The sequence below is a fragment of the Penicillium griseofulvum genome (assembly GCF_001561935.1).
Source record: "Penicillium griseofulvum strain PG3 chromosome Unknown contig_93, whole genome shotgun sequence".
In the NCBI taxonomy this organism is placed as follows: Eukaryota; Fungi; Ascomycota; class Eurotiomycetes; order Eurotiales; family Aspergillaceae; genus Penicillium; species Penicillium griseofulvum.
In genome coordinates, this window is record NW_024467452.1 from 51300 (window position 1) to 75436 (window position 24137).

The following is a 24137-nucleotide window of genomic DNA, read 5'->3' on the forward strand; positions in this document are numbered from 1 at the left end:
ATAGCTCTGAGGTCAATGCAATATAAAAAAAAGAGTGAATGTAGAAAAAAAAGTCCATAATGAAAGATCAATGCGTCATTCTGGCCGCTGCCCCTCCCCACTTAATCCGGACCTCCCATTCCAGCTTTCTTCCTCCCCCAAATGGCCCCAAAGCCTGTCTAATCTTCCCATGCCGAGTTTAGGAGGTTTACTGAAGAAGAGGCGAACGAAGGATTCGCAAGATCTAGGGAAACCAGATTCTGAGAACCACGACGGTTCAGGCGCATCCATGCAAGCTTCGCACGCTTCGCCCCAGAACACGGGTACCGGTACACACGACAATGCCGCCAGTATCGACAATATTATAAACCAGGAGCCGCAGGTGAAACAGGAGCGTGTTACTAAGGGGAAGTACTCTCAGGAAGACTTCGAGCTTCAGCGCACCTTGGGAACGGGGAGCTTCGGCCGTGTGCACCTGGTGCAGTCGAACCACAATCATCGCTTCTATGCAATGAAGGTGTTGAAGAAGGCCCAGGTGGTCAAGATGAAGCAAATCGAACACACCAATGACGAGCGCCGTATGTTAAACCGTGTCCGTCATCCATTCCTCGTTACATTGTGGGGAACTTGGCAGGATTCCCGGAACCTCTATATGGTCATGGACTTTGTGGAGGGAGGTGAATTGTTCAGTCTTTTGCGCAAGTCACAAGTGAGTGATTTACCAATTCCTTCACTCTTGTGTGTGAAAGCAAAACAACTCATTCGTCATTAGCGATTCCCGAACCCTGTGGCCAAATTCTATGCTGCGGAGGTTACTCTGGCGCTGGAGTATTTGCACTCACATCAGATCATCTATCGTGATTTGAAGCCAGAGAACCTTTTGTTGGACCGTCATGGTCATCTGAAGATCACAGATTTTGGATTTGCTAAGGATGTGCCGGATATTACGTGGACACTTTGTGGTACTCCCGACTATCTAGCACCGGAGGTTGTCTCTTCCAAGGGATACAACAAATCAGTTGACTGGTAAGCTTCCTTTCAATTCTTTCGTTGAATAGTTCTGACTGTCCCAAGGTGGTCACTGGGAATCTTAATCTTTGAAATGCTGTGTGGATTCACGCCCTTCTGGGATAGTGGATCTCCAGTCAAGATCTACGAGAATATCCTGCGCGGCAAAGTCAAGTATCCTCCATACTTGCACGCCGATGCGGTTGATCTACTCTCTCAGCTGATCACAGCAGACCTCACCAAGCGCCTTGGTAACTTGCACGGTGGCCCAAGTGATGTCAAGAACCATGCCTGGTTCGCCGAGGTCACTTGGGACCGACTAGCTCGTAAGGATATTGATGCGCCATATATCCCGCCCATTCGCGGCGGCCAAGGCGATGCAAGCCAATACGACAAGTATCCGGAGGAGACAGAGCACTATGGCCAGGAAGGAGACGATGCGTATGTACTTCTTTCCATGCTCACACACTTGACTAACTCGTTCTAGGTATGGTCACCTTTTCCCCGATTTCTAAGGTGCTTGTATGATTTTATGACGCGACGAAAAGTCCTCTGGGGGAGGGCCGGAACTGATTGACCCCGGGAGGAGTCGTGAAAAACCAGGAGCCATTATATGAAAATCTATACTTTCTATATGCACATCATTTTTTCTTAGCAATTACAATCGAATTTTTGTGTTTTTTTTTTCTTTCAATCGCCTGCTCGATGTATACAAATGGATTCGCCATGAACCCTGTTCTATTCCCAATCTCTCCAACCACTGGGGCACAAAAAGCCACGCCCATATTATACACGGGCTACCAGGCCGCTTCTATCGTACAATAGTTCATTCACAGAGGTGTGTGTCTCTTTCGCTTGTTTTCGTCCTTCATTTTCCTTGCTTTTCATCTGATTCGGGAATGGGTCGAATTTAACCAAGGATTCCACTGCCGCCCTCGGGCATGCCGGTAGCCATGGAGGCAATGGCAGCAGCATCCTGACCACCGAGACGCTTGGTCTCCACGCCGACACGGGCGATGTAGGTCTTGCTTGTGAGGTTCCACATGGCGATGTACTTCTCCATGCAGCTAGACAGGCAGGTGTTCTCCTTGGCCGAGAGCGAGGTACCGGGGGCGGGAACGCAAGCCTTGAAGCAGTGCTTGTTGATTTTCTGGGGTTGTCAGTTTGTTGCCGGATTTGGATATTAAGGGTGGTGACGTACTCCGATCAGGGAGCGGGCATTAGACATGGCGGCCTCCTGCTGGAGCTGGCGCATGACAGCTGCCTTGATCTCCTCGGAGGTCTGAATGGGAGCGGCGGAGCCGGAACCGAAAAGCGACGACATTATAAAAGAGTAGGATTGGGTGGGAAAGGTGTATTGAAATGGGTTGAATTGGATTGAAGAAAGTCGGACTTCAGGATCTGAGGTACAGGGTTGTGGCTGGTGATTTCACTGCGCCACATTAGATGTGGACACCTTAGCATAACAAGCTGTATACTTCACCTCCTCGTCTCCGCGCCTCAGGAACTTCGCCTATCCACTCCTTCTTGTCGCCTTTCCTCGACATTTTTTACGGCCTCTTTTTCTCTTTCGTACTTGCTGGGTTTTCGGGTCCTGGTGACACCGTACCCTGTCCATCCCACCTCCAGTCTATCTTTGAAACACCCTGGGCTCCCCTCCATTGAGCCCTAATACAATTCCACAATGCGTCTTCCGTCTATTTCCTCCCTTCTCTGCCTTGCGGGCCTAGTCACCCTACCCGTGAATGCCTACGACGATCCAAATATCAAAAGCATCCCCGTATGTGCTCAACATGTTGACTCCGTTTCAAGCCGAGGTACTGACTTAGGATGTCTGTTAGCTTCGCACCCACAGTCTCGCTCCGGTATGATTATAGCCTGAGCCCAGCTTGTCGGCGAATTCCGAAAACAAGCTGTGCATAGCTCGCCCCCCGAGGAGGAATATCAGTATTAACCGCCATCAACAGCCATACCTCGATTCGGATTTCCAAAGCCGCTGGTTCGACTTCGGAGGAGATACAGTAGTCCGGGCTGACAAGTAAGGATGCTCCGGACATTCAGCTGGAATTTGTCTCAACAGTGCTGATTTTCGTCTTGTTTTCAGATATGTCCGCCTCACGGCTGACCGGCCATCGCAGCAAGGATGGATCTCTTCCCGCGTGCCTCTGACCGCAACCAATTGGCAGGTAAATACACGGTCCCTGCGAATCATAATTTACGCCAAACACTCATACCCCCCGCTAGATTGAGCTCGAGTTCGAAATCCACGGCTCCGGAAACTTGCATGGTGATGGATTTGCGCTCTGGCTCACCAAGGAGCGCGCCACCCAAGGCCCTGTCTTCGGTTCCACGGACAAATTCGAGGGTCTCGGTATCTTCTTCGACACCTACAAGAACAACCGCCCCGGTGTGTCGTTCCCCTACGTCATGGCCATGATGGGCGATGGGCAGACCACCTACGACCAAGCGCATGATGGCAAGGCGAATGAGCTTGCCGGTTGCTCTGTGAGTTAACCTTGATTCGCAGCTGCGTTGGATATGTTTCTAACTGTTTACAGGCTCGTGGTCTTCGTAGCGCCCCTGTTCCCACCAAAGCCCGCCTTACCTACTTCCAGGACAAGTCCCTGTCTCTGGAGCTGCAGTACAAGAGCGAAGATACTTGGACCGAATGCTTCAGTCTTTCCGCTGAGGATTCTAACATCGCCATCCCCTCCGTCGCATACTTGGGTCTCTCCGCCGAGACTGGCGAGCTGAGCGACAACCACGACATCATCTCTCTCAAGGCTGAGAACCTATACTCCCTTAACCGCAGCAATGCTAACAAAGGCAAGACCACGGAAGACCGGTCTAAGGGCCGTGGTCGCTCCTCAGCCAAGCCTATCAAGGAGCCCAAGGAGAAGAGTAGCTGGACTTGGTTCCTCTTCAAGACCGTGCTGTTCTTCGCTGTTATTGTCGCTGGTTACTTTGGCTGGACGATCTACCGGACCAAGGCCCGGTCATCGCGTTTCTAAATTTACGTTGTATGGACATTTGGCAAAGCACAGATCTTAAACCTTTCTTCTGTGTGATTCAAGTTGGTCTTTGGGTTTGCCCAGTTTCTATCTGACGAAACAGATCTTGCATACATAGCCCCTCTGAAGCTCTTTTTTTTTTACTCTGATCTACGTTCACCTCCCGCATCAGCTCTTGTTATTTTTTTCCCTCTTCGTTCTTGAAATGAATTAAAGTCATGATCATTCAAAATTGTGATATGCAGCGTGATGCTCGGGGTATCGATAGTAAATAAATAATCAAGACGCCGCCCAATGTAGACTCCCACCTTTTGGTAATTTCCCAGTACCATGAACCTCAGTATTTCCCAGAAGAACTTTCTCATCATAGCTATACCATGATTTTCGCCAAGTTTGATCAGCTCCACTGGCCATTCGCCTCCGTCTCCCCCATCACTTCTGTCGCTCCCTCTCCTCATTCCACATACGGTCCACAATCTGAAAGACCTCCGTGACGCTGCGCATGACCACATCATCAATCCCCAGCGCACCATACCGATGCTGGATCTTATCAGGATGCCAGCGAATCCGCTCCGCCTTGAGCGTGCTAAGTAACTCCGCCGGGGCCGGGGCATGACGCATGAACTCCTCAACAGCCTGAGGCCGGACATCAGCCCTCTTCCCAGAGCGAACAGGCCAGAAGAGCAGACTGCGCAGGGGCTTAGGAGCAGACCCCTCCGCAGCCTTCCCGATAGTCTCCCAACTCTCGAGATAAGCAGCCCAGGGCGCACTCCACCCGACCTTAGCCCTTTTTCGCTCAGCCCCTCGCCGCAGACTCTCGTCCATCGCGCGCTCAAACTCCTCCCTCCCCGACTGCGCCTGTCTCTGAGCTTCCTCCTTCTTTTTCTGCATCCGCTCAGCACGTAGCCGCTCCTGCTCTGCGAGCATGCCTTCTCGCGTCCGTTCCCACATTCGCTGGCGCACGTAGTCCACGTACTCTTCCTCCGTCATCTGCTCCAGTTCGCCCTCCGGACCCCGCTGTACCTCCGGTACGCGGTAGTTATGGATAGGCTGGCCGTAGACGGATTCCCAGTACGCAGCTCCTTCGTCGTCGCCGAGCGCATCGAAGAGAGATTCCCGGAAGGTGTCTCTAGTCGAATTGAAAGGGGTTTCGGGTGCGGGCTCTGGTTGTTCCTGCTCGCGACGCCGCCGCTTGGAGCTGTCACTGTCGCGAGTGCGTGATCGGTGACGGTGGGTTCGTTTGCGGTGGGGGCGGCTGCCATCTTTGAACCGGAATTCTCGGCTACGCCTTGAGTGGCCGTGCTCTTTATGAGGGGGGTTATCAAGTTTGTTGGTTGGTGAGTGTTCTGAGGGGTGGGATGCCCCAGGCACCTTAGCTGATGTGGGTTTTGATGTCATTGTTGAAGAAATGTCAGATGGTAGCACAGATTTAATGGGCGGGTCTCATTGTGTGAAGTTGTTAAGGGTCATGTTGTTGAGGTCAAACAAAGTATCAAAAAGATGATTGAGCTAATCTGGAAAAGCGCGCCCGGAGATAAGGGGTCTTAGTCATCTTATCTCCACAGAGTTCTGCCAGATTTATGCAAATGCGGTGGGACAAACAGTCCGCTTTCCTTTTACATTGCAAAAGGAATCAGACGTTTACCATCTTTGATGTGAAAGATCATATTGGAATACAGAAGTTCTCAAAATATCTGAGGCCATAGAGTGGGTCAGAATCTAGACTGTCAAGCTCCACGAATACCCAAAGGAGACTGGAAGAAATCTGGAAGGACATCTGAAATGACTAAAAAAAAGAGATATAAGAAGCAAATCCCCTAAAAAGATATATATAGAATAGATCTAGACGATCATCGACGCTCCATCTTGATCTCTGTGGACCAAGTCGCCCAGCATGCTCGAATAATCGCTGAATTGAGTAGGTCTCCTTCAAGATAAACGAAGTCCCGTGGATTGAACCATTTCCGGGCGTGTGTTTTTGTCATAGGAATGCTTCATAGCCAGGATGCATACGCTATGCGGTCCTCGACGTCTAAGCAGGCAGTGAAGTTTTGTTCTATGCCCAAGGCCTGCCTCATCATAATCCTTGTTGCCCACCAATGTCGTAAAGCGACTTCGAGTATTGTTCTATTCTTTCGAATTGGCCGCTGGGCTAAGGATGGTATGCGGTTGTGTAGGATATCTTCAAACCAAGTAGTCATGACTTGTCCTTGTCAGCTTTATAAGTAGCTTCTTTGCTGACTTTGGGGGAAAATTATGACGGTGTTCCTAGGTTTCAGGATTTCAGGACGAGCACATTGTGTAGATGGTATGCATGGTGTCATTGTTGGAAGAGGCTAAGACCTGAGGAGACAGTGTTGACAACCGTGCAGGCTTAGTTATTTTGGAAATGGGTGGTCGTCGCACGATTGTCATATTAAAACGTTGGAGATTATTTAGTGCTAAGGTGCGAGCTTGTTGTTTCCTTTCAGCCGAGCCAACGTTTGATGGAAATATATAATCGTTACGGTATACTAGTCGATCATATCATCGCTTGATATAAGCTTCAAATCACACATCAGGTTAAAGTGATAGATGACGATAGATGGGAAGCATACTAGTAGATCAGGCTCCTAGAAGGCTAAGTGGAAAAGGGTTTGCCAAAGTATACTGTTGAACTTCTTTACGACGAGGAGAAAAAATATGAACGAAGAAAGATAAAAGGAACAGGAAAGAGAATCAAGGTGAGAGTTCATTGTCTTCTAAACAAAAAGAGGTAGGGTTTGTGGAATTCTTCAGGGAGATTTTGGTTCTTTCTGATGGCCCTTTATGGAAGAGAGCGTATATGGGGTGGTTCGACTGAGGAAATCCCGGGTTGACTTCTACGGCCTTGTAGTGACATATATTGGGACATAAGTTAACCTCTATCCTTGGCGTAGTTCAAGAATCTGATTCATTTGATTCGAGATGATATAAGGCAATGACTATGTACGCCATCCTAAACTCCAGGCCCCCCAAACGAAATTCCACGCTCAAAAGAGCAGTTAATCAAATGCGATAATGTGCCATGTTCTTCTTGATCTCATCCACAATCTCCACAGCCTCATTGGTACTCCTTGCCTCAAAGTCATAACGCTTCTGCTCCGTGGCATCATTGCCGCGCACGATCATCACCCGGAAGCTCTTGGGATGTCGTCGACTAACCTTAGATCCGATCACGTCACTGAAGCTGATCGAACGGGTCTTACCACCAGACGCCGTTTTGCCCGTATCACCGGGCACGATATGCATATAATCATTTTCAAATGTGAGGATGCGATGATTGGATGCTGTGAAGGACATGGGTTGTTTGCGGAACACGTGGTATCGGCGGTAATATCCGCCTAGGTGGTCTTGTTTTTGGGAAGAGGAAGGCAACATGCGCTGGGCACCCTTCTTGGACTCCTTCTTGCTCTTCTTGGATGTTGTCTGGTCGGCGGTTTCCACCATCAAAGGCGCGTTCGGTGATGAGCTGCCTGGTGAGGTTCCCAGTGCGAGGGGGCCGCCACCGAAGCGACGACGCACCAGATCAAGGTCGGTGATGCTGCCCAATGCCTCCACTGTGCGGTCAAGTGGTGCAATAGTGTTCGACCCCATCACCTTCAAGAGGTAGTTACCCTTATCCTGGCCCCATCGTTTACATACAGAGTCCAGGATCTCGGCTATATAGCTGTCGGTAGATGTGTTGATGGTCATGACATGTGCTGAAGCCTCCATGTTGATGAAGCGAATCTTCAATGTCTTAGAAACACCAAGACGGGGGGTGGCATGCGAGATAGGTACCGCGGGGCGGTCAGCAGGAGTGAGAGTGCTGTGGTTGAGCGCAGACGAGAATGGCTGGCCTAGGATGGGATTTGCTCGGACCGGTGTGGTCTGAGGGGTCTTTTTCAGTGCAGCGGGTTGAGCCCCTGGTGCTGCAAGATTCGCCGGCTGATCGGCCTCTTCCGACCCCACGCTTGAACTAAACTGTGGATATAGCCGTTCATTCTCCTCAAACTCCGAATCTGATGCTTCAACCAGTGCGAATTCATCGTACGGCTTGCCTCTTGACCGTCCTCGGGACTTGGCAGATTGGTTGTTGTTTGACGTGAAATCCGTCATCGGAAGTGTCCGCCCAAGCGCCGGGAAGTCATATTCGACTTCGCCATCATCAACCATCCGTAGCGTCCATCGGTTCACGTTCAAATGGGCACGATCAATTGGTGGGCCACGAGCGTCCGCCGAGTATTTCCACAGGGCAAGACCAATTGTCTCAGCAACAGTAACTTGTGCAGGCTGCTCTGCAAGTTTAGACTCGCGTGTAAGTGGCAAATCCAGGGGTTCTTCAGGGTCGCTTGAAAAGGGAACGTAGATCTTCAAATACAACGGGTCCTCTTGACCTCGCCCAGAGAGAACCACGAATTTGTCCACTGGATTGCTTGGTGCTCGCTTCCGGGATGTGAGCTGGCTGGTCAATAAGCTGACTGGCTGTATCATGCTGATCGGCCGTGGCGGGGGAAGATCTTGCAATGCAGGAGCCGGTGTGCGATGCTTGCGCGGTGAATTATTCTGCGGCCCTGTGCCAGAGGGTAACTTGTTCATCATGGCCATGGGCGAGGACAAATTCAAACCGCCCGTCACGCCGGCCAGAAGTAAGGAGCCAGATCCAGCTGTATTGTCAAAGTCAGATGAGATTGCAGATTCAACAGATTCGGCACCGGAGTCCTCGTCCTCGTCCACCTCGTGGAGTTCTCCAAGGGCCAGGCTCTCTGCACCTCGACTGCCAGTTCGCTCACGCCGTCTACGCGGATACTCGACGACCTGGTCACTCCCGGAGAATTGAACTTGTCCTTGCTTGTAGCTTCTTTGATCAGCTTCGTTATCCGTCGATAGATCACTACTAGTGGTCGTATCTCGACGGGGGCGTGGTTTTAATTGGCGATATTGAGTTGCAACGTTTTGTGTTGATGCAGATGTAACCATCACTTCTGGTCGTTCCCTCTGGTCTCCAGAACGCAACGGAGAGGAGTCGGCTCGATCTCGGCGGATGGGCATCTTGTCGAATCTGATCTGATCAACAGCACTGTTCTCGGTTAGATAGGGAAATAGAATACCACACAATAATTCACTAACCTGCCAACGTTGTCCCCATCGTCTTCGCTGTCATCACTTAAATCGCTGCTATCGTCGTCCTCTGCTTCCACTTGTCTCTGAACTTCTTGTTGCCTTTCACGACGAGACTTCTTCTTCCCACCGCGTGCATGATTCCGGCGCGCGGTCATGTCCATATGGCTCTTACTACCGGTCACCATGCCACCATCATCCTCGCCGTCTTCCAGGCCGAGGCCTTGCAATTCGTGGCGTTGGGGTTTTGCATTTCGTTCTGCTAGCCTGTAATATTCGGATGAAACGTTCGCCGTGGTTGGAATTGGTGGAGAGTAAGTGCGCTTCAGGTGGGAGGAGCTGTGTGTGTTGGGGTACGCGGCGGCGGTTGACCAGCCCGCCGCGCGGAAGCCAGGCGTATTCAGGACAGAGTCATTGACGTTGATAAGTCGGTCGCCAATTCCATCTTTGATTGTCGAGAGATATGAGGAGCGTAATTGCCATATTGTAAAGCTATACCTTGAGTTAGTTCTTGGAGACGTTTCCGCGGCGATTTGAGGGCCGGTCTGCACTTCCAGACGCGACTTACTCTTCATTGTGAAGAAGAGACATCTTCTCAGCTCCGCGGGGGCATATGTCTGTAGTATCCCAGGGTTGTACTGCACAGTAGTGACCGAGGTCTGGATAATCTCACAGCTCGAACTAAAAGCGCATGCTCGGGTGGGAGTAAGGGGATTGCCCGGATGAAAGCGAATGAGGCTAGCTCATACAGGACCAGCCTGAAAAAAACAGATCGAAAAAGATAAAGATATCAAGAAAGGAGAGAAAGTAGAGAAAGTAGAGAAAGGGTGTATTAGAAGAAGAGAGGGAACTCGGTGTTCTCCGCAGATCATTTCCCCGCCAAGGGGGTCTGACTATCAATGAACTTCTCAACTATGTACGGAGTATGTATATCAACTTTGGAATGTCCAGTTGTACACTTACTTGGTGTATCAATTATGGTCCAGGTGACTATGCTATTCATATTAAGAATTTTATTCGTGGAACGTACAACATATATATACCACTATAACCACATAACCACTTCGCCACAATGGGCTGATGACATTTGAGATTCCACTAAAATCGTTGAAAATGTAAATTAAATGTGCTCAGAGATATCAGATTGAAATGCACATTAGAAAACAAAAGGATATGTTACAGAACTGATCTCTCAATCCTTAGCCTTGGCCCTACTCTTACGAGCCTTCTTCGGCTTTTCCTCCTCATCATCATCGGCCTTCTTTGTCTTCTTACCCTTGGCCGGCGCCTTCTTTTTCTTAGGTAGACTCACATACTTGTCCTTCTTGAGATCAAGTACTTCGTCGTCCTCATTCTTGACATCTTCAACAACTTCTTCTTCGTCGGATGCTTCAATGGCATCCTCAATATCAGGCATCTCCTTCTTTCCCTGCTTGGGTGCAATGACATTGCTGGCCTTCATAAATGGCATAGGATGCGAGCGCGAATTGTACAGACGTGTGAAGGTGGCTTTGGTTTGTGTCTCAAGTTTGACCTTGGACTCGTCCATTGGGCCGAGTCCTAGTTCAACCATGGAGTCGAAGTCCTCGCGGGTGAGATAGTATTCATCCATGAGATCAATGACCGAGTCGACACATTCCTTGCCTTCGTCCATCATTCGACGGATTATTTTCTCTTGGAGCAGAGGCATGTACTGCTGACGGATTTCGTCGCGGTTACCTGTGGTACGAAGGCGCATGTGGCCCTGTATTTCCTTGACGTATCGAGACAGTTTGCCTAGAGAAGAAATCAGTTAAGAGTGTGTATACAGAAAAATTAGTAAATGTCCAAGACATACCATGTTTGCTGTTGTTGCCCAGCCAGCTGGTAAATGCAGGCCGCTCATTGAAGTTTCCATACTGGAAGCTGGCTGGCCGCACAAAGCTGAAGATCGCGTGAGTGGGCATAAGACTCCACTGCTGCTGGGTGCCGTGGATCATACGATCGACGAGGTCACCGTCGCTGATACTTGAGGCGGCATTGTCCAATAATTCAAGCGACTTCAGTCGCTGTTCCTTCCCATGATATTTGCCCACAAGAGCAGGCTTGGTTTTGAGGTAGTTCTCCTGAAGCATCAGGTAGCTGAACTCGTGGTCGTTGAAATAAAGCTCGACCTTGTCGTTCAAGGTAGAAGTGGAACTCGGGGAAAACATCTGGGCGCTGAGAATTTTGCTGACAATGTCCCATGGCTTGAGAATAATATGTTTCTCCCACGACTTTGACATCTGTTTGCCTTCCTCGTAATTGAGACCCTTCTGATCTAGTCTTGCGGTGGAAAGCATGTTGATGACCTGGCGGATATCGGCATGGGTTCCTTCAATGAGGCCATCAAGTACAGGGGGCGGAATCTTGAGACCTTCTCGGAAACAGATAGTGGATAGTCTTGCCCGAATTTGCTCAGCAGTCGGGCGTCTGAATGGCACGTCATAGGTTATAAAGTCGAAAGGTTTCATCTTGGGAAGCTTTCGCTCATTGCAAATAAGGATGATCGGAATCTTGGTTTTTTTGACAATGGCTGCGACAGCTCCCACACCTCCACGATCACCAGCAGACATGCCATCAACCTCGTCCATGATAAGTACGAGTTTTCTCTTTCCACTCTCAACCTGCTTGCCTTGTCCGGCAAAGTATCCCTGCAATGATGTTGTATCTAGCACACCCAGGGTAGAACTCTCCACAAGTTTCTTACTTCTGGTGTCACTGGCGTTGGTCTCCACAATATCGTATCCTTCTAGCTTGGCCACGAGATGAGCTGCTGTGGTTTTACCTATTCCTGGGGGACCGTGAATGATGACGGCACGGTATATTCCGGAGCCATCTTTGCCACCCTTTTTAAAATCGGCCTGGGCATTGGCATGCCAGTTCCGCAGCCAGGTTTGAACCTTTTCCACTGCACCCTTATTACCGCAGATCATGCTGGTCGATGTTGGGGCATACTTTGTAGTCCAGAGATCACTAGATGATACGACCTGTGAGCTTGTTGGCGTCTGAGACGAGGTGGCAGTGGTCTTGGGTCCTTGAGAAGTCGTGGCTGTCTTTCGTTTTTCTGCTGCTTGTTTCATCTCTTCGGCATCAATCTCGGCCGCCATGGCACGGACCTTGGCCTCATCGGCTTTCTGTTTCTCGGCGTACTTTTCGGCAGCCTTTCCATCACCGCCGTTGGCAGGCAGTCGTCGAATCAATTCAAAGAGGCCGTCCTCGTTGATGGTCTTGATCTTATGCTTTGCAATGGTCTCAAGCTTCTTTGGGCCGGCATCAGCTCCGAGGACCACATAGCTCGTTTTAGAACTAGGGGCCCCAACGACTTTGCCACCGTACTTCTTCACTAATTCCGCACCCTCTTCGCGACCGAGGGAGTCTAGAACACCGGTGAAAACAAATGACAAACCCGCAAGGCAGTTTTCTTCCCCAACGGGAAGCTCCTTGGTACCAGTCATTACAGGGTCTCGGCTTTGTTGCGCTCCGAATTTGAATTTCTTCGGCTCTCCCTTGGGAGGTTCTGGAGCTTCGATTGTAGGAATGCTGTCGAAGATATCTTGGAGCTCCTTGCTCTCTGGTTTGTCCTCCTTTTTAGCCTTTTTAGGGCTGGCCTTTTGCTTCTTTGCAGTTGGTGATGCCGCGGTCTTGGCTTTTGGAGCTGCCTTTTTTGTTTCTTTCTTGGGTTCTTGGTAGTCATCATCATCGCTCTCGTCGATGAGAGCTTCCGACTTGCGTTTGCGGCCAGGTCGAGCCTTCGGGGCAGGAATCTTGGGGAGATCTTCCATGACCACATCATCCTCCTCATCGCGAGAAGATTGCTTCTTCTGTGTCCTCTTCGCTGCCGCGGCGGCTGGCCTTACCTCAAGCATTTCGAAGTCATCGTCCTCGTCGCTATCGTCTCCAGCCACATAAGCGTCTTCTTCTTTGCCAGCCTTTCCATATTCGGTTGCGAAAATGTCATCAGCGCCGAGATTCTCATCCTCAAGGACCTTTGTGGCTTGCTTTGTTGATCCCCGAGCAGTGGTTCGTCCCTTGTTCGTAGGTGCTTCGGCAGTATTCTTAGGTTTGGGACTTTCAGCAACAGTATTGGCTTTATCGGACTGAGCTTTCTCGGTCGTTTTAGCAGGTCGTGTCTTCTTCTTGCTGGAGGCAAAATAGTCGGAGGAAGTTGTAGGTTCTTCTTTAGGTTCTTCGGGTTTTCTGCAAAGAGAGTTGGTCAGGTGAATTATATGAGATATTTCAATCAAGCGGTGACATACGATTGGCTCTTGGGCTTCGCTTTAGTAGCGGATATTTTGACAGGTGCTACATCCTCTTCGTCATCACTGTCATCCACAACTTTCCTGCTGCCTGCTCTCACGTTAGACTGGTAGCATGAGAATAGGGATTACGGAGAGCGTACGTCTTTTTCTTGTGGCGGAGGAGTCCTGCATTGTCGGATTTGAGGTCAGAATATAATTTCGAGTGATTCAAAGGGCGCCGGGCCACATATAAAGTGACCAGGACCTCCTCTCATGAGCAAGGCACCAGCTTACCTCTTTTTTGGCCGCGGGCTTCGCCGGGGCATTGCTGGAGCTTTGACTTGGCTTACCGCCAAAGAAATTCCGGATATCCATAATGAGGCTCTATCAGTCACATGGACTTCGGCATAGAACAGTATATGGATTAAGGCCAATCGAGCTCTTGCCGCATCGGTTGGTAGATCGCGAACGACGCGCCGCAGACCCCGGGAGACGTGACTGGCTGACGTAAGGCAGCACTTTCTTCCATTTTAGGACTAGCAAATATAAGCTATACATGTAGACTAGTAGTTATATGTACACAATTTGAATGATCTGCAAACTCTTCTAAACAAGATAAACTTGGCCGACTACAAAGGCTCAGATCAGCTCTAGGATCAATAACTAATTTAGTACCCGAAGATGCCTGAAGATGCCTGAAGATGCCTGAAGATGCCTGATCTTCTGCTGGCAGAAAATGAAGATACCTGAGAACAAAGCAGCTTACTGGAGGAGTATCAAGTGAACTTTGAAAACGCGGGAACGTAAATTCGGGAGATCGTTAAGAGCTGGATTGATCACGAAGCAGAATCTTGGAAGACACTAAACTATTACTCGCGTCTTCAAAAGAGGGGAGTTTCCCTGCGAGGACCGCTGAAGCGGCACCTGGGTGTTCTCCCTGTCACCAATAGAAACCTATATCACCACTCCCATTCATCAAGGTTCTCACAAGCACCGGACGCGGGTGGCTTGATCAAGCAGTAATAAGCCAGAATGCAATCCTCCCACTTTTCGTCAGTTAGATATGAACTGCGAAACCCCGAGATCCATAGATCGGCGGATTCTTTGTCCTATATAATCTTTGTGATATCCTCCCCTACTAGACCCCAGCCAAAGGACGAAATTTCCCTGATTTTGCGTTACTATGATCTCAAGGACTTAAGTCCGCACTTACTCATATGCAGCCCGGAACTTTCGGTGAACGAGATCACGTCTTGGCCGCTCGAATGACCAGAATAGTTCCGGAGTGAGGACCTGTCCGCGGACCTTTTCCCAAATAAGATATGTAGGTTATATATCCTCTAGGTATAGGTCTGTGTTCCCCTTGTACGGATTGGCTATATCTAAGTAGTGAAGGTATACTTTTGCATCCACCTTATCTGAACTTCTTCTGAGCTTTAGCTTCCTGCTTTTTAAAATGAGGATTTGCCTGTTGGGCTCGAACTTCTGGCAGAAGGAATTCTGTTCCCTTATTAGGACCTTGACAGTAGACTCTCATAAAGGCTTAATTATATGGGAAATGGTGATTGTGACATAGATACTTAGCCTCCTAACCGGATGGTTGTTTGTTAAGATCAGAAGTAGGTTTACGCACTCTATCGACTCTATTCTCATAAAGCTTCTCGTCGATCACCCATGTACTCGCGTTTAGCCGGAGAGCTGTGGAGCTAGAAAGGGCGATCTGAGTGTCAGTGAAAATCTGAGAGATATGATTCATCTTCAAGGTTATGAGGATAAAAAGGGAAGAGAGTCCTGAGAGAACAGAAGAGGGAAAGAAGGGAGATGGACTTTGTGGGGCAAATGATCACTATGGTACCTGAGGTAACTGTGAAATTAAGTTTTTAAGGTTTCATATAGCAGTGTGTTGTACAGCTTCGCGAAGGCGTGTATACTAGTACCAGTCTTTTCCAAGCAAATGACTGTGTTTTCGCTCCACAATGCATGTTCAGGCTTATAATAGGCTCCGATCCCTGGCCGGGATACACCTACAACAGATCTTGTAGAAATGTCGAATGTAAATTCACATTTCAAATAAAGTCAGGTTCTACCAGAGATCTAGGTAGTGGGAGTGTATGATACTTAACCACTGCCAGCCAAAAAATGAATAAAAGTCAATGCGTATTGAAAGTCCAAATTTGGCAATCAATTAATTATTGCCTATGATAAAGCCGCCAGGCTTATAATAGACATGCCGCAACAGCTACGCGCTAAAACTAGTTGGTACTATGGCACTAGCCCTAATTACATCTATAAGACCGCCTATACGGAATCACCACGATTATCCTCCCAAATACCACGCAAAATCATGGTCTTCCGCTGTCCCCCTAGATTACACCATATACGAGTACAATGTACCAAGCTCCTCGGATATTATTTACCTGTAATACCTTCAAGAATGCCGAGGAGCCACCAAAGAGTACTTACGAAGCCTTGGGCAATAGCAAGATTATCCTTACACCCTGTCACGCAGACTTGTCTTTTTTGTACAGACTGATGGTTTCCACGTCAATAAGATGTTGTTTAGAGCTACTATAGAATGAGAAGTGCCACCGAAATTGCGGCCTGATTCTACAGGCAGAAACAAGTTCTGTCACGTGTATGCAACCCTTCCCATTTTTGGACTAGTGCCAATCATCGAAAAGTGCCGGAGTAACGAAGCCTTTCGCAACATTGGTATACTCCGCCGCCTGTCTCGTCACAATGGGTCCACAGATCAAGATGTTTGCTGGACCGCTCTCCGCCTGCACGCGGCCAACCCGTACGAGCCATTTAATTCCCAGAAAATTCATTCGACCGAAGACTAACAGTGCGACACAGTGTCGGGACCGCTAGCCACCTTTTCTTTATCACGATGCTTCTCGACCACCTCACGCTCCCTCGATTGGCTGACCCCGAAATTCCAAGAAAAATCCAAATCGCCCAAGGGTCGCCCTCACGTCGCTACTGGCGGATCCACCCGAGGAACAACAGTCGTGTGGGGAGACTTCGGTCTGCGCATGAAAGACCACGACCGCCGCATGCCTGCATCGGCTCTGAAGATCGCCGAAGAGACTATCAAGCGGCGGCTACGAGGAATGAACTATAAGCTGTACAAGCGTGTCAGTGCCAACGTTGGTGTCTATACCAAGGGTAATGAGCAGCGTATGGGTAAGGGTAAGGGTAAGTTCGATTACTGGACTGTCCGACTGCCTGTGAGTCGAATCGTCTTTGAATTGAAGGGAGATGTCCACGAGAAGGTCGCCCGCGAGGCTTTCAGATTGGCGGGCCACAAATTGCCAGGTAGGTTTTCATTTTCTACATGTACTATCATTTTTGGGTGCGATAGATGCTCACTCTCATTCATTAGGTCTCTGGGAATTCGTCCACAAGGATGACCCGCCTGTCGTCGGTATCACAAAGCTCGGAAACGGTGTCACCCTCGAGAGTCTCAAGCGTGCCCGCAGAAACCCGCCCCTTGGTACCAATGACGCTTCACCGAAGAGCACCTCCTCCAGCTCCGAGCCCACCCAATAAATTGTCGTTTCCTGCATGATACCGTTTTCCCTTTTGTTTCATCGGTCATGTCCTTTGCTTTTGCCGATTAAGCCCCGACACCAGACCCAGGCCCATACCCTTGCAGTCTGCGGGCCTTGGCCCCGGCATCCTCCTCGTCGTGTGTCATATCTTTTGTACATTATCATCAGCTGTTTGCGTCTCTTTAGGACCTATCGAGGCACAGGCTCCTCCGGTGGGTCCTTTGTCTTGATACTAGGAGTTTAGACAAGGAAAATATATTCAGCATTTACCTTTACTAGAGTCAGCGAATACTCCCATACCCAGCTTCTGTGCCTGAAAATCCTCGTCATTGTTGGATGGTGTGCTTTGTTTTCCTAGGCTGGGGGTTGCTTCGGTTTTAGTGTGCTTATCGCCGCCTTGGATGAGGTCAGTCATTGCTATAGCTGCACTTAAATATATCTCCAAGGAAGCAACACACCTCCCAATTGCCCAGTCTGCTTCGAGGGACTCTTGGTATATTGTCGGATCGACTCATATCTGCACTCTGCACATTAGCGAAGAGGAATTGTGAAAGATGGCTTTTCCATACTGAGTGCTCTCCCCGCCGGGTTCCATATCAATAAGTCTGGGGTCGGACATTCTGGTGCTGTTTTGTGTGGGATATAGGTATAGTGATAGACACGGTGATGTGAAATATAGCAGAGAGCCCTGATCTGATAAACATATGAAAGCTATTCCGATGTTACAAGTAGGTGGCCTAGTTTATGGATGACCTCGGGTCGGATATGTGATGACGTATCCATGTTAAGAGGACGATTTCTGACATACAACATAGACATTCGAGGTTTGATACCATTGTATCAAAAATATGCTACCTTTATTCGGCTATTGTTACAATACAGACGGTAATTTTACTGTTGGAGTCTGGACTGGGAGTTCAATTGAGGTTGATGTATGCAAAGATCTTTCTACTACCTCAAAGATAGTACACAATGACAAGTGATATAACGCCAAGAACCTTCTCGGCAAATGCCTTCATGCGCCCGTAAAAAGTGAAAACAAATGGGATACCTGGGAGTTTCGAAAAGTGTGGTTCTGCTTGATAGCAGATCATAACTTCCTAGATCCCATGCTCACTGAAAACCATCTTAGTGTACAAATCGTCATTCATATGTTGGTTTGTTGGTAGTGAGTAATTAAAAGTCCATGCCCATCAGGTAGCTATGTATTATTAGTTATGTCTCCTTTACATTATTCAGGGAAAGCTTACCTTTCATAGATGCGCATGAACTTGGCCACGAAGGCTTCGAGATGGAAGATTACTTTCTGTATCGGATGTTCCATTAGCACTTAATTGATAGAAATGGTAATCAGTAATGACTTACACTTCCCAGTTTGATGCGGTGCTCATAGAAGGCAGACCACTTGATAACGTCCGGCTTCAATGCATCGTCGACTCGTGCAACGAGCTTGAATGTCAAGGTCTGGCACCATAGTTAGTATCCGGAGCATATTAATTGCAAATATGGATACACACCTTCAAAATAGTCGTTGGTGGGATGCAATGGGTCAAAAGGTCGTAAAGACGTGAGCGAACATGCAACAGCCGAGCCGGTGACCGTTCAGCCAGAATCTCATCAGCCGTTAGGGTAACAAGGGCCTCCCAGTCCGGAGGTGGGATGAGGGTCTTGTCCGTAACTTTCTCACTGGATTTCCAACAACGTAAGCCTTCAAAACCTAGTTTAATGAGCATCGAAGTGGAAACTCACTTTTGCGCATAAATCGATTCGAACATGAGCAGCGCACGACGCAGATTGCGCCCACTTTCTTTTGCAATCCTCTTGTTAAGCACCTCCGACTCGGTCCATCCTTCCTTTTTCCCTGCAAGATGGAGCGCAGAGCAAATGTCACTTTCACTAGGTGCTGCAACCCTGACCAGCAGGGTACGAGAACGAATCGGGGCAATGATGTTGGAAGTGCTATTGGCTAGGAGAATCAATCGCAGATTAGGACTGTATTTCTCCATAGTCCGTCTGAGAGCTGCTTGGGCATCGCGGGTGAGATGATCAGCTTCGTTGATCACGACAACCTTGAACCGCTGCTTCGCGCCGAGATCCACCTGTTGCGTCTGTGCAACCTCTTTGAGCAATTCCTGGACGACTACTCGGTCATAGTTTCCGACGTCTGCGGGGGTAATCTCGAGATGGTATACGGATGAGACAATGTTGAATTCTAGCTTTCGGTTGCTCGTCGTTTGGAAGACTCTGGCATCGATTTTGATCTTCTCGACACCGGGGCCGTACAGTTCTTTTAGTGTCGCAATGACTCGTGTTTTTTTGCCAGCGCCCGAGGGTCCATAGACCAGTAAATGGGGGAAATCTCCGCTTCGTGCCTATGAAGAGTACCTTGTGTCAAAATGGTGTTCATGCTCCGAATTTCAGGTTTTATTACCAGTGAACGCAGGCGATCAGAGAGCTCGGGGTGATACGAGAGAGCATCAAGGGTGCGTGGACGCAGCTTGTCCACAAGGAGAGCCATTTTGGAAACTCTGTATGTTGAAAGGATTGAGGAATCGAGGTGTTTGTGGTTTTCAATAGAGGATGCGGATTGGAGAACGCGTCCAGACACGCGCCTAATTAATCACTGGTCCGTGCACGCTCCCACTATATCGATAGATACAGAAAGAGGCTTTGAAGAACCCATTTCGATTTAGGTCGTACAATTATATACACCATATGAATAAATACAAAAATATTTACCGGCAGATAGTTTTCTAGGCATTTGGCAGCCTTCCGCCAAACTCCGAGCTATATAGTACATGCAAAATTTGCGTTGAGAGATGAGATAAATGCGAAAAAGCCAGACACAACACCGCGCATGATTCTTTGTCCACTGTTGAATGTCCAAGTCTATGCAAACTTACACAGCTGAAATACAATACCCAATGCGCTTTTGGTATGAGCTTCTTATGAGGCGATTGGCGTCAGAACACCGTTGTCATCGTATTTCGCCTCTGCATTAGGTTAGATCAGACCAAGAAAGCAATGCATAGACACAAAACTTACTGAAGAAGGTATATGACAGGGTAATAGTATCGATACCCTTCATATTAGGATCGGTAGCAAAGTCGGGATCAATGAAGAAGAAAACAGGCATATCGACCGACTCTCCCGCATTGAGTTTCTGCTCCTCAAAGCAGAAGCATTGAATCTTGCTAAAGTACGGAGCAACTTGGCCTGGAGTGACACTGTATGTTGCGACTCCGATGATATCAGTCGGACCCTTATTTGTTGCGGTATAGAATGCCAGGGCTGTCTCGCCGGGTAGTACTCGGACCTCGCGCTGCTGCGGAGTGAACTTCCAAGGAAGTACATCCGATACTGAGCCGTTGAATGTAATGCGCAGACGACGAGAATCTGTCACTGGTGTCACACGTGCGGAGGTATCGCCGTCACCGGTTCGGTGGGTGAGGATCGGCTGACCGCCCCAACCGGTCTGTTGGCAGATCTGCAATTGAGATTAGAATGAGATTCAGTTTATAATGTACTCTCGATCAAGTGAGCGCCTGGCATACCATTTTGTAAAGAGGGACAGATCCATATGAGAGGGCAACCGTTCCAAGGATGAGACTGATGGCATAGTACCTGATGTAGGCTTTGTTAGCACATAGACCCCTCAAGTGAGGGCTCAATTGCAGCTCACATTGTAGAGGTATTACGCTTTTGCGATTCTGGGGTATTGTAAGGCGCGGCAGATGAATTGCGTTGTTCATGAAGCAGGGAATTCCTCGAGAAATACCTCCGCTCTACCTCGAAGACGCTCTTCCGAAGACATATTGATCGCTGGGGGATTGTACTCGTCAGGGCAGAGCGCCCCAGCGAGGGAATTAACCGTGAAAACATGGTTCTATGACTTCAATTGGATCAGATGTTGAGTCGCATGAGATCCAGCGTGTCCACAGCACGTGATAGCCCTCAACGGCTTATCGATAAGCCCTAAGCCGTCCACGGACAGCCCTAGGTCTAACGGCGAGCAATAGAAAGACATGGTGAAGATTTTGGATTGCTTCCTGATTTGTTAATGTGAATTAATTAGGTCATGATTATCTCAAGTTGAAAGCTTCAGCCACCCCTCGGGTTGCCCAGGAGTTGGCATAACCAGTGACTACTTTCCAAGGTTACTGGTAGAAGCTGACCTCAGATCACGACACTGATGGTATGGATATATTTTGATCTTGTACATAGTATTAATGGGCCCCACTGGGGGTTAGGGAGAATTTGAATGCATACATATATGACTAAGGATACAAAAGTTCTCAAAGATAATGCAGGGTAGTGGCGCCCAAAAGTCAGCCCCGAAGTCTAAGATAACTGAATACTAATACAAGTGTTTGATGCCTTCGGGGCATCTCAAAGAAAAATCTATTTCAACACGCTCGATGTGATGCGACCGAAGACCCCCCGTACCATGCTGGGTCGTTCGCGGAGGCAAGTGATAAGAATAGCAGCGCTAAGAGCAAATGCAACACGCTCGCGGTATTGATACTGGGAAACATCGACACACGTCAGCATCTCGTGATGGTTATGGAACCCTGTCACAGGCTAATTTGGAGACATTGAGTAGGGGGTGGAGTGGATGTGGGTGTAACCTTGTTGTGGACAGAGGATGCGAGGGTCCGATACATACCTTTTTATCATACAACCGTGGCAAAACCGTGGCGGCAGCCCGGGGTGCCACAAATAGCGCCAACTCCTGTCTCTTCCGCGCCTTTTCAACCAATATACTCCAGCCACACATGAGACATCCCGCACCGACGCAGAGCCCAGAGTCCCACATCATTGGAGTGACTGTCTTTGCATTAAAGATCTTTGGGCCAAGTCGTGTCCGAGCGAGACATACGCCGTAGTAAAATAAGCTCACAAAAGATGCGAGGAAGGCAGATGATTGTGCTGCATCAGAAAGGGCCCGACGGAGGGCAGTTGCAGATTTCATCCTCCGCAGACGGAAAACAATTTGTAGGGGAATATAGGTTGCACAGGCAAATTTGAAGGTTATAGCAAATCGATACAATGCGTGCTTCTCACAACTGGGGCCACAGCCCATGTGAACCATTTCGCAAGGGATCGGGGCTACCTTTGCTGGGTCTCCCCACACCTCTGGCCAGTTGTAATCTTTGCACATTGACTGAAGAAGAGGTGCCTGGCCTGTATCCTTCCCATAAACGAAGACTCCTCGTCGAACATGACGCAAGGCTTCGATTAGTCGTGAATCGACCTGAGCAGCTTCCCTGATCCACTTCTCGTAGGATTTGGGAAGTCTTTCAGGGAGATAAAACCATGCCCACATGACTACAGAGGCACTCGTGGCAAAGACAGCTGCATCGGCAAACCCAGGAACGAGTGATTCGACGGTCGTCCAGCGGTTCTGGGCGCGGCGGCGACGGGACCAGCGGCCCCATGCAACACACGCGACCGCATCTACAGCTCTTGTGACCATGTAGATGGTGAGGTCCATTGTCCTCCCTGCTAACTCCGGGCGGTGATGTTCCAGCGGATTGGCCAAAATTTGACCAGGGTCTTTTCTTTGACCTGTGGAGTCCCGGATAGCTTTGACATCCTCTATTGGTAGACAGATGCGGTTTCTGTTGAGCAGTTGGAAACTGAACCACCCAGATAGAAAAGTGACGATGAATCTGATTAAGCGGTCGAGCTTTTGTGAGATCTGAATGTCACCTTTGGAGAGACCTGCTGTGATCAATGCACACAGGCGATATAATCCTATTGGTAGTAGGGTTGAGCCACCGACCAGGGAAGCACAAGCTGTTGGGAAGCTGTTCAGACGCAACGGACCAGTGAAGACTTTAGCTAGCTATTCAAATTGATGTCAGCTATAACACTTCATTTGCGCGATAGACCAGAGAAAAATGGTGACATGATAAGTCACAACAAAAGGGTCCACACTAGGTAATGCCACAACATACCTCTTGTAGTTTCTGTTGCGTAGTCCAGTCCGTATTGCGTAGACGGCGTACATAATACACCAATTTTGGGGTGACGGAAGACAGGTACCCAAGTGCATAGGCGCGAAGGAGGCTACAGTCACAATTAGCAATGGGTCTTCAGAGATCACACAGTTGCACCATGCCACAAGGGTAACAGATCGCATGGACTTACGGCTTGAATATCCGGACGTTGTCCCTTCCATGGCGTCTCCGGAGTGCAGGTTCCATGCTGCCGGAAACCTTCATGTCATGATCCGTCGGGAGGTGTCAACATCACAGTTCCCCGAACTAATCGGCGAGGAGGGGTTAATCCACTGTAAACTCTGGTGGGATTCACAGGAATCTCTTCACCAATCAGAAAATCAGGAGGTGTAAGAGCTTTAATATATTTTGTGGGTGACCTACAAATTGCACCTCCCGAAAATTGGGTAGTATTCTCCGGTAGTTGGAAATTTGACCCTTGAATGATCGTTTTTTTGAACGGTGGATCCCCGGTGTAATGGTTTGTTAAGGGGGCAGTTAAGAGGCTTGAACCTCGGTCCCTTGCCCAAGGTGGAAATTTAGAAAAAGTCCCCGCAAATAAGATCCAAAGTCGGGGGAGGGACCGATTAAGAGAAGACCGAGGACGATCATCCGAAGTAATGGGCCTTTCGGAGCGAGAGAGTCGGGATTGCGGGGCCCCTTTTTCACTGAACAAGGATGACTTTTTTTAAAATTAAAACCCCCAAAAAAATTAATACAGGACGATCTCAAGAGGGACAATCCGAAAGAAGAAGAATCGTTGAAGTTTCCTATAAAATAAAAGAAAGTGAATGAACACGAGGTACCTGCAGTGTACTTGCAGTCTCAAGGTCTCAGGAGTGTTCTATAGAAGTCTCCAGCTCTCCCCAGGAACGTACTAAAATACCGAGGGTACATTTTAAGCCACACCGGAATTGCGGTAATTTCGGTAATTTTCGTACTGTTACGTCACGCGGTCAAATTTTGCATGTGATTAGGTCCTTGTCCGAATAGGACGATTGCTTTGATGCGAAACTCCCCTTCTTCTACAGGACGGATCTCTCTTGTTTTCACGCTCTTGAGTATTCTAGTTGGCCTTTACACTTCTATCTGCTCTTCTTATTTCTATCCCATTGCACCAAACTGAACCGGCTCCTTATCGAGTCGCATTAAGAACACCTCCTCCGTGGCCTCGACCCCCCCGCGTCCCTCTTTTGTGGAGTC

At 48.8% G+C, this 24137-nt stretch overlaps 10 protein-coding genes across 10 annotated transcripts; 3 read left to right on the top strand and 7 right to left on the bottom strand.

The window, feature by feature from the left end:
* Window positions 1-169: 169 nt before the first annotated feature.
* pkaC (cAMP-dependent protein kinase catalytic subunit pkaC) lies at window positions 170-1502 on the top strand (the record flags this gene model as incomplete). The annotated part of the gene is made up of 4 exons (XM_040794759.1): window positions 170-688; window positions 752-1005; window positions 1054-1428; window positions 1475-1502. 4 exons carry the CDS (start codon window positions 170-172, stop codon window positions 1500-1502), a joined length of 1176 nt encoding a protein of 391 aa, XP_040649090.1.
* Window positions 1503-1897: 395 nt separating this feature from the next.
* Window positions 1898-2311, bottom strand: tim13 (protein translocase subunit TIM13; the record flags this gene model as incomplete). Its single annotated transcript, XM_040794760.1, has 2 exons — window positions 1898-2137; window positions 2189-2311. The coding sequence occupies 2 exons, from the start codon at window positions 2309-2311 to the stop codon at window positions 1898-1900; spliced, it is 363 nt and encodes a 120-aa protein (XP_040649091.1).
* A 360-nt stretch (window positions 2312-2671) lies between these two features.
* PGRI_070470 (legume-like lectin family protein) lies at window positions 2672-3998 on the top strand (the record flags this gene model as incomplete). The annotated part of the gene is made up of 5 exons (XM_040794761.1): window positions 2672-2767; window positions 2955-3025; window positions 3092-3173; window positions 3232-3492; window positions 3546-3998. 5 exons carry the CDS (start codon window positions 2672-2674, stop codon window positions 3996-3998), a joined length of 963 nt encoding a protein of 320 aa, XP_040649092.1.
* A 432-nt stretch (window positions 3999-4430) lies between these two features.
* Window positions 4431-5396, bottom strand: PGRI_070480 (uncharacterized protein; the record flags this gene model as incomplete). Its single annotated transcript, XM_040794762.1, has 1 exon — window positions 4431-5396. One exon carries the CDS (start codon window positions 5394-5396, stop codon window positions 4431-4433), a length of 966 nt encoding a protein of 321 aa, XP_040649093.1.
* Window positions 5397-7025: 1629 nt separating this feature from the next.
* PGRI_070490 (replication factor C subunit 1) lies at window positions 7026-13570 on the bottom strand (the record flags this gene model as incomplete). Its single annotated transcript, XM_040794763.1, has 7 exons — window positions 7026-9078; window positions 9129-9611; window positions 9688-9778; window positions 10341-10895; window positions 10957-13337; window positions 13397-13487; window positions 13540-13570. 7 exons carry the CDS (start codon window positions 13568-13570, stop codon window positions 7026-7028), a joined length of 5685 nt encoding a protein of 1894 aa, XP_040649094.1.
* Window positions 13571-16117: 2547 nt separating this feature from the next.
* Window positions 16118-16930, top strand: PGRI_070500 (mitochondrial 54S ribosomal protein uL16m; the record flags this gene model as incomplete). Its single annotated transcript, XM_040794764.1, has 3 exons — window positions 16118-16175; window positions 16235-16696; window positions 16764-16930. 3 exons carry the CDS (start codon window positions 16118-16120, stop codon window positions 16928-16930), a joined length of 687 nt encoding a protein of 228 aa, XP_040649095.1.
* A 67-nt stretch (window positions 16931-16997) lies between these two features.
* On the bottom strand, window positions 16998-17551 carry PGRI_070510 (uncharacterized protein; the record flags this gene model as incomplete). Its single annotated transcript, XM_040794765.1, has 4 exons — window positions 16998-17080; window positions 17233-17328; window positions 17391-17449; window positions 17502-17551. 4 exons carry the CDS (start codon window positions 17549-17551, stop codon window positions 16998-17000), a joined length of 288 nt encoding a protein of 95 aa, XP_040649096.1.
* Window positions 17552-18108: 557 nt separating this feature from the next.
* Window positions 18109-19450, bottom strand: PGRI_070520 (replication factor C subunit 5; the record flags this gene model as incomplete). Its single annotated transcript, XM_040794766.1, has 6 exons — window positions 18109-18133; window positions 18183-18238; window positions 18298-18396; window positions 18450-18618; window positions 18682-19304; window positions 19364-19450. 6 exons carry the CDS (start codon window positions 19448-19450, stop codon window positions 18109-18111), a joined length of 1059 nt encoding a protein of 352 aa, XP_040649097.1.
* A 428-nt stretch (window positions 19451-19878) lies between these two features.
* On the bottom strand, window positions 19879-20814 carry PGRI_070530 (cytochrome c oxidase assembly protein; the record flags this gene model as incomplete). The annotated part of the gene is made up of 4 exons (XM_040794767.1): window positions 19879-19925; window positions 19978-20419; window positions 20487-20556; window positions 20615-20814. The coding sequence occupies 4 exons, from the start codon at window positions 20812-20814 to the stop codon at window positions 19879-19881; spliced, it is 759 nt and encodes a 252-aa protein (XP_040649098.1).
* A 519-nt stretch (window positions 20815-21333) lies between these two features.
* On the bottom strand, window positions 21334-23159 carry PGRI_070540 (uncharacterized protein; the record flags this gene model as incomplete). Its single annotated transcript, XM_040794768.1, has 4 exons — window positions 21334-21513; window positions 21599-22780; window positions 22893-23004; window positions 23086-23159. 4 exons carry the CDS (start codon window positions 23157-23159, stop codon window positions 21334-21336), a joined length of 1548 nt encoding a protein of 515 aa, XP_040649099.1.
* Between the last annotated feature and the right edge of the window lie 978 nt (window positions 23160-24137).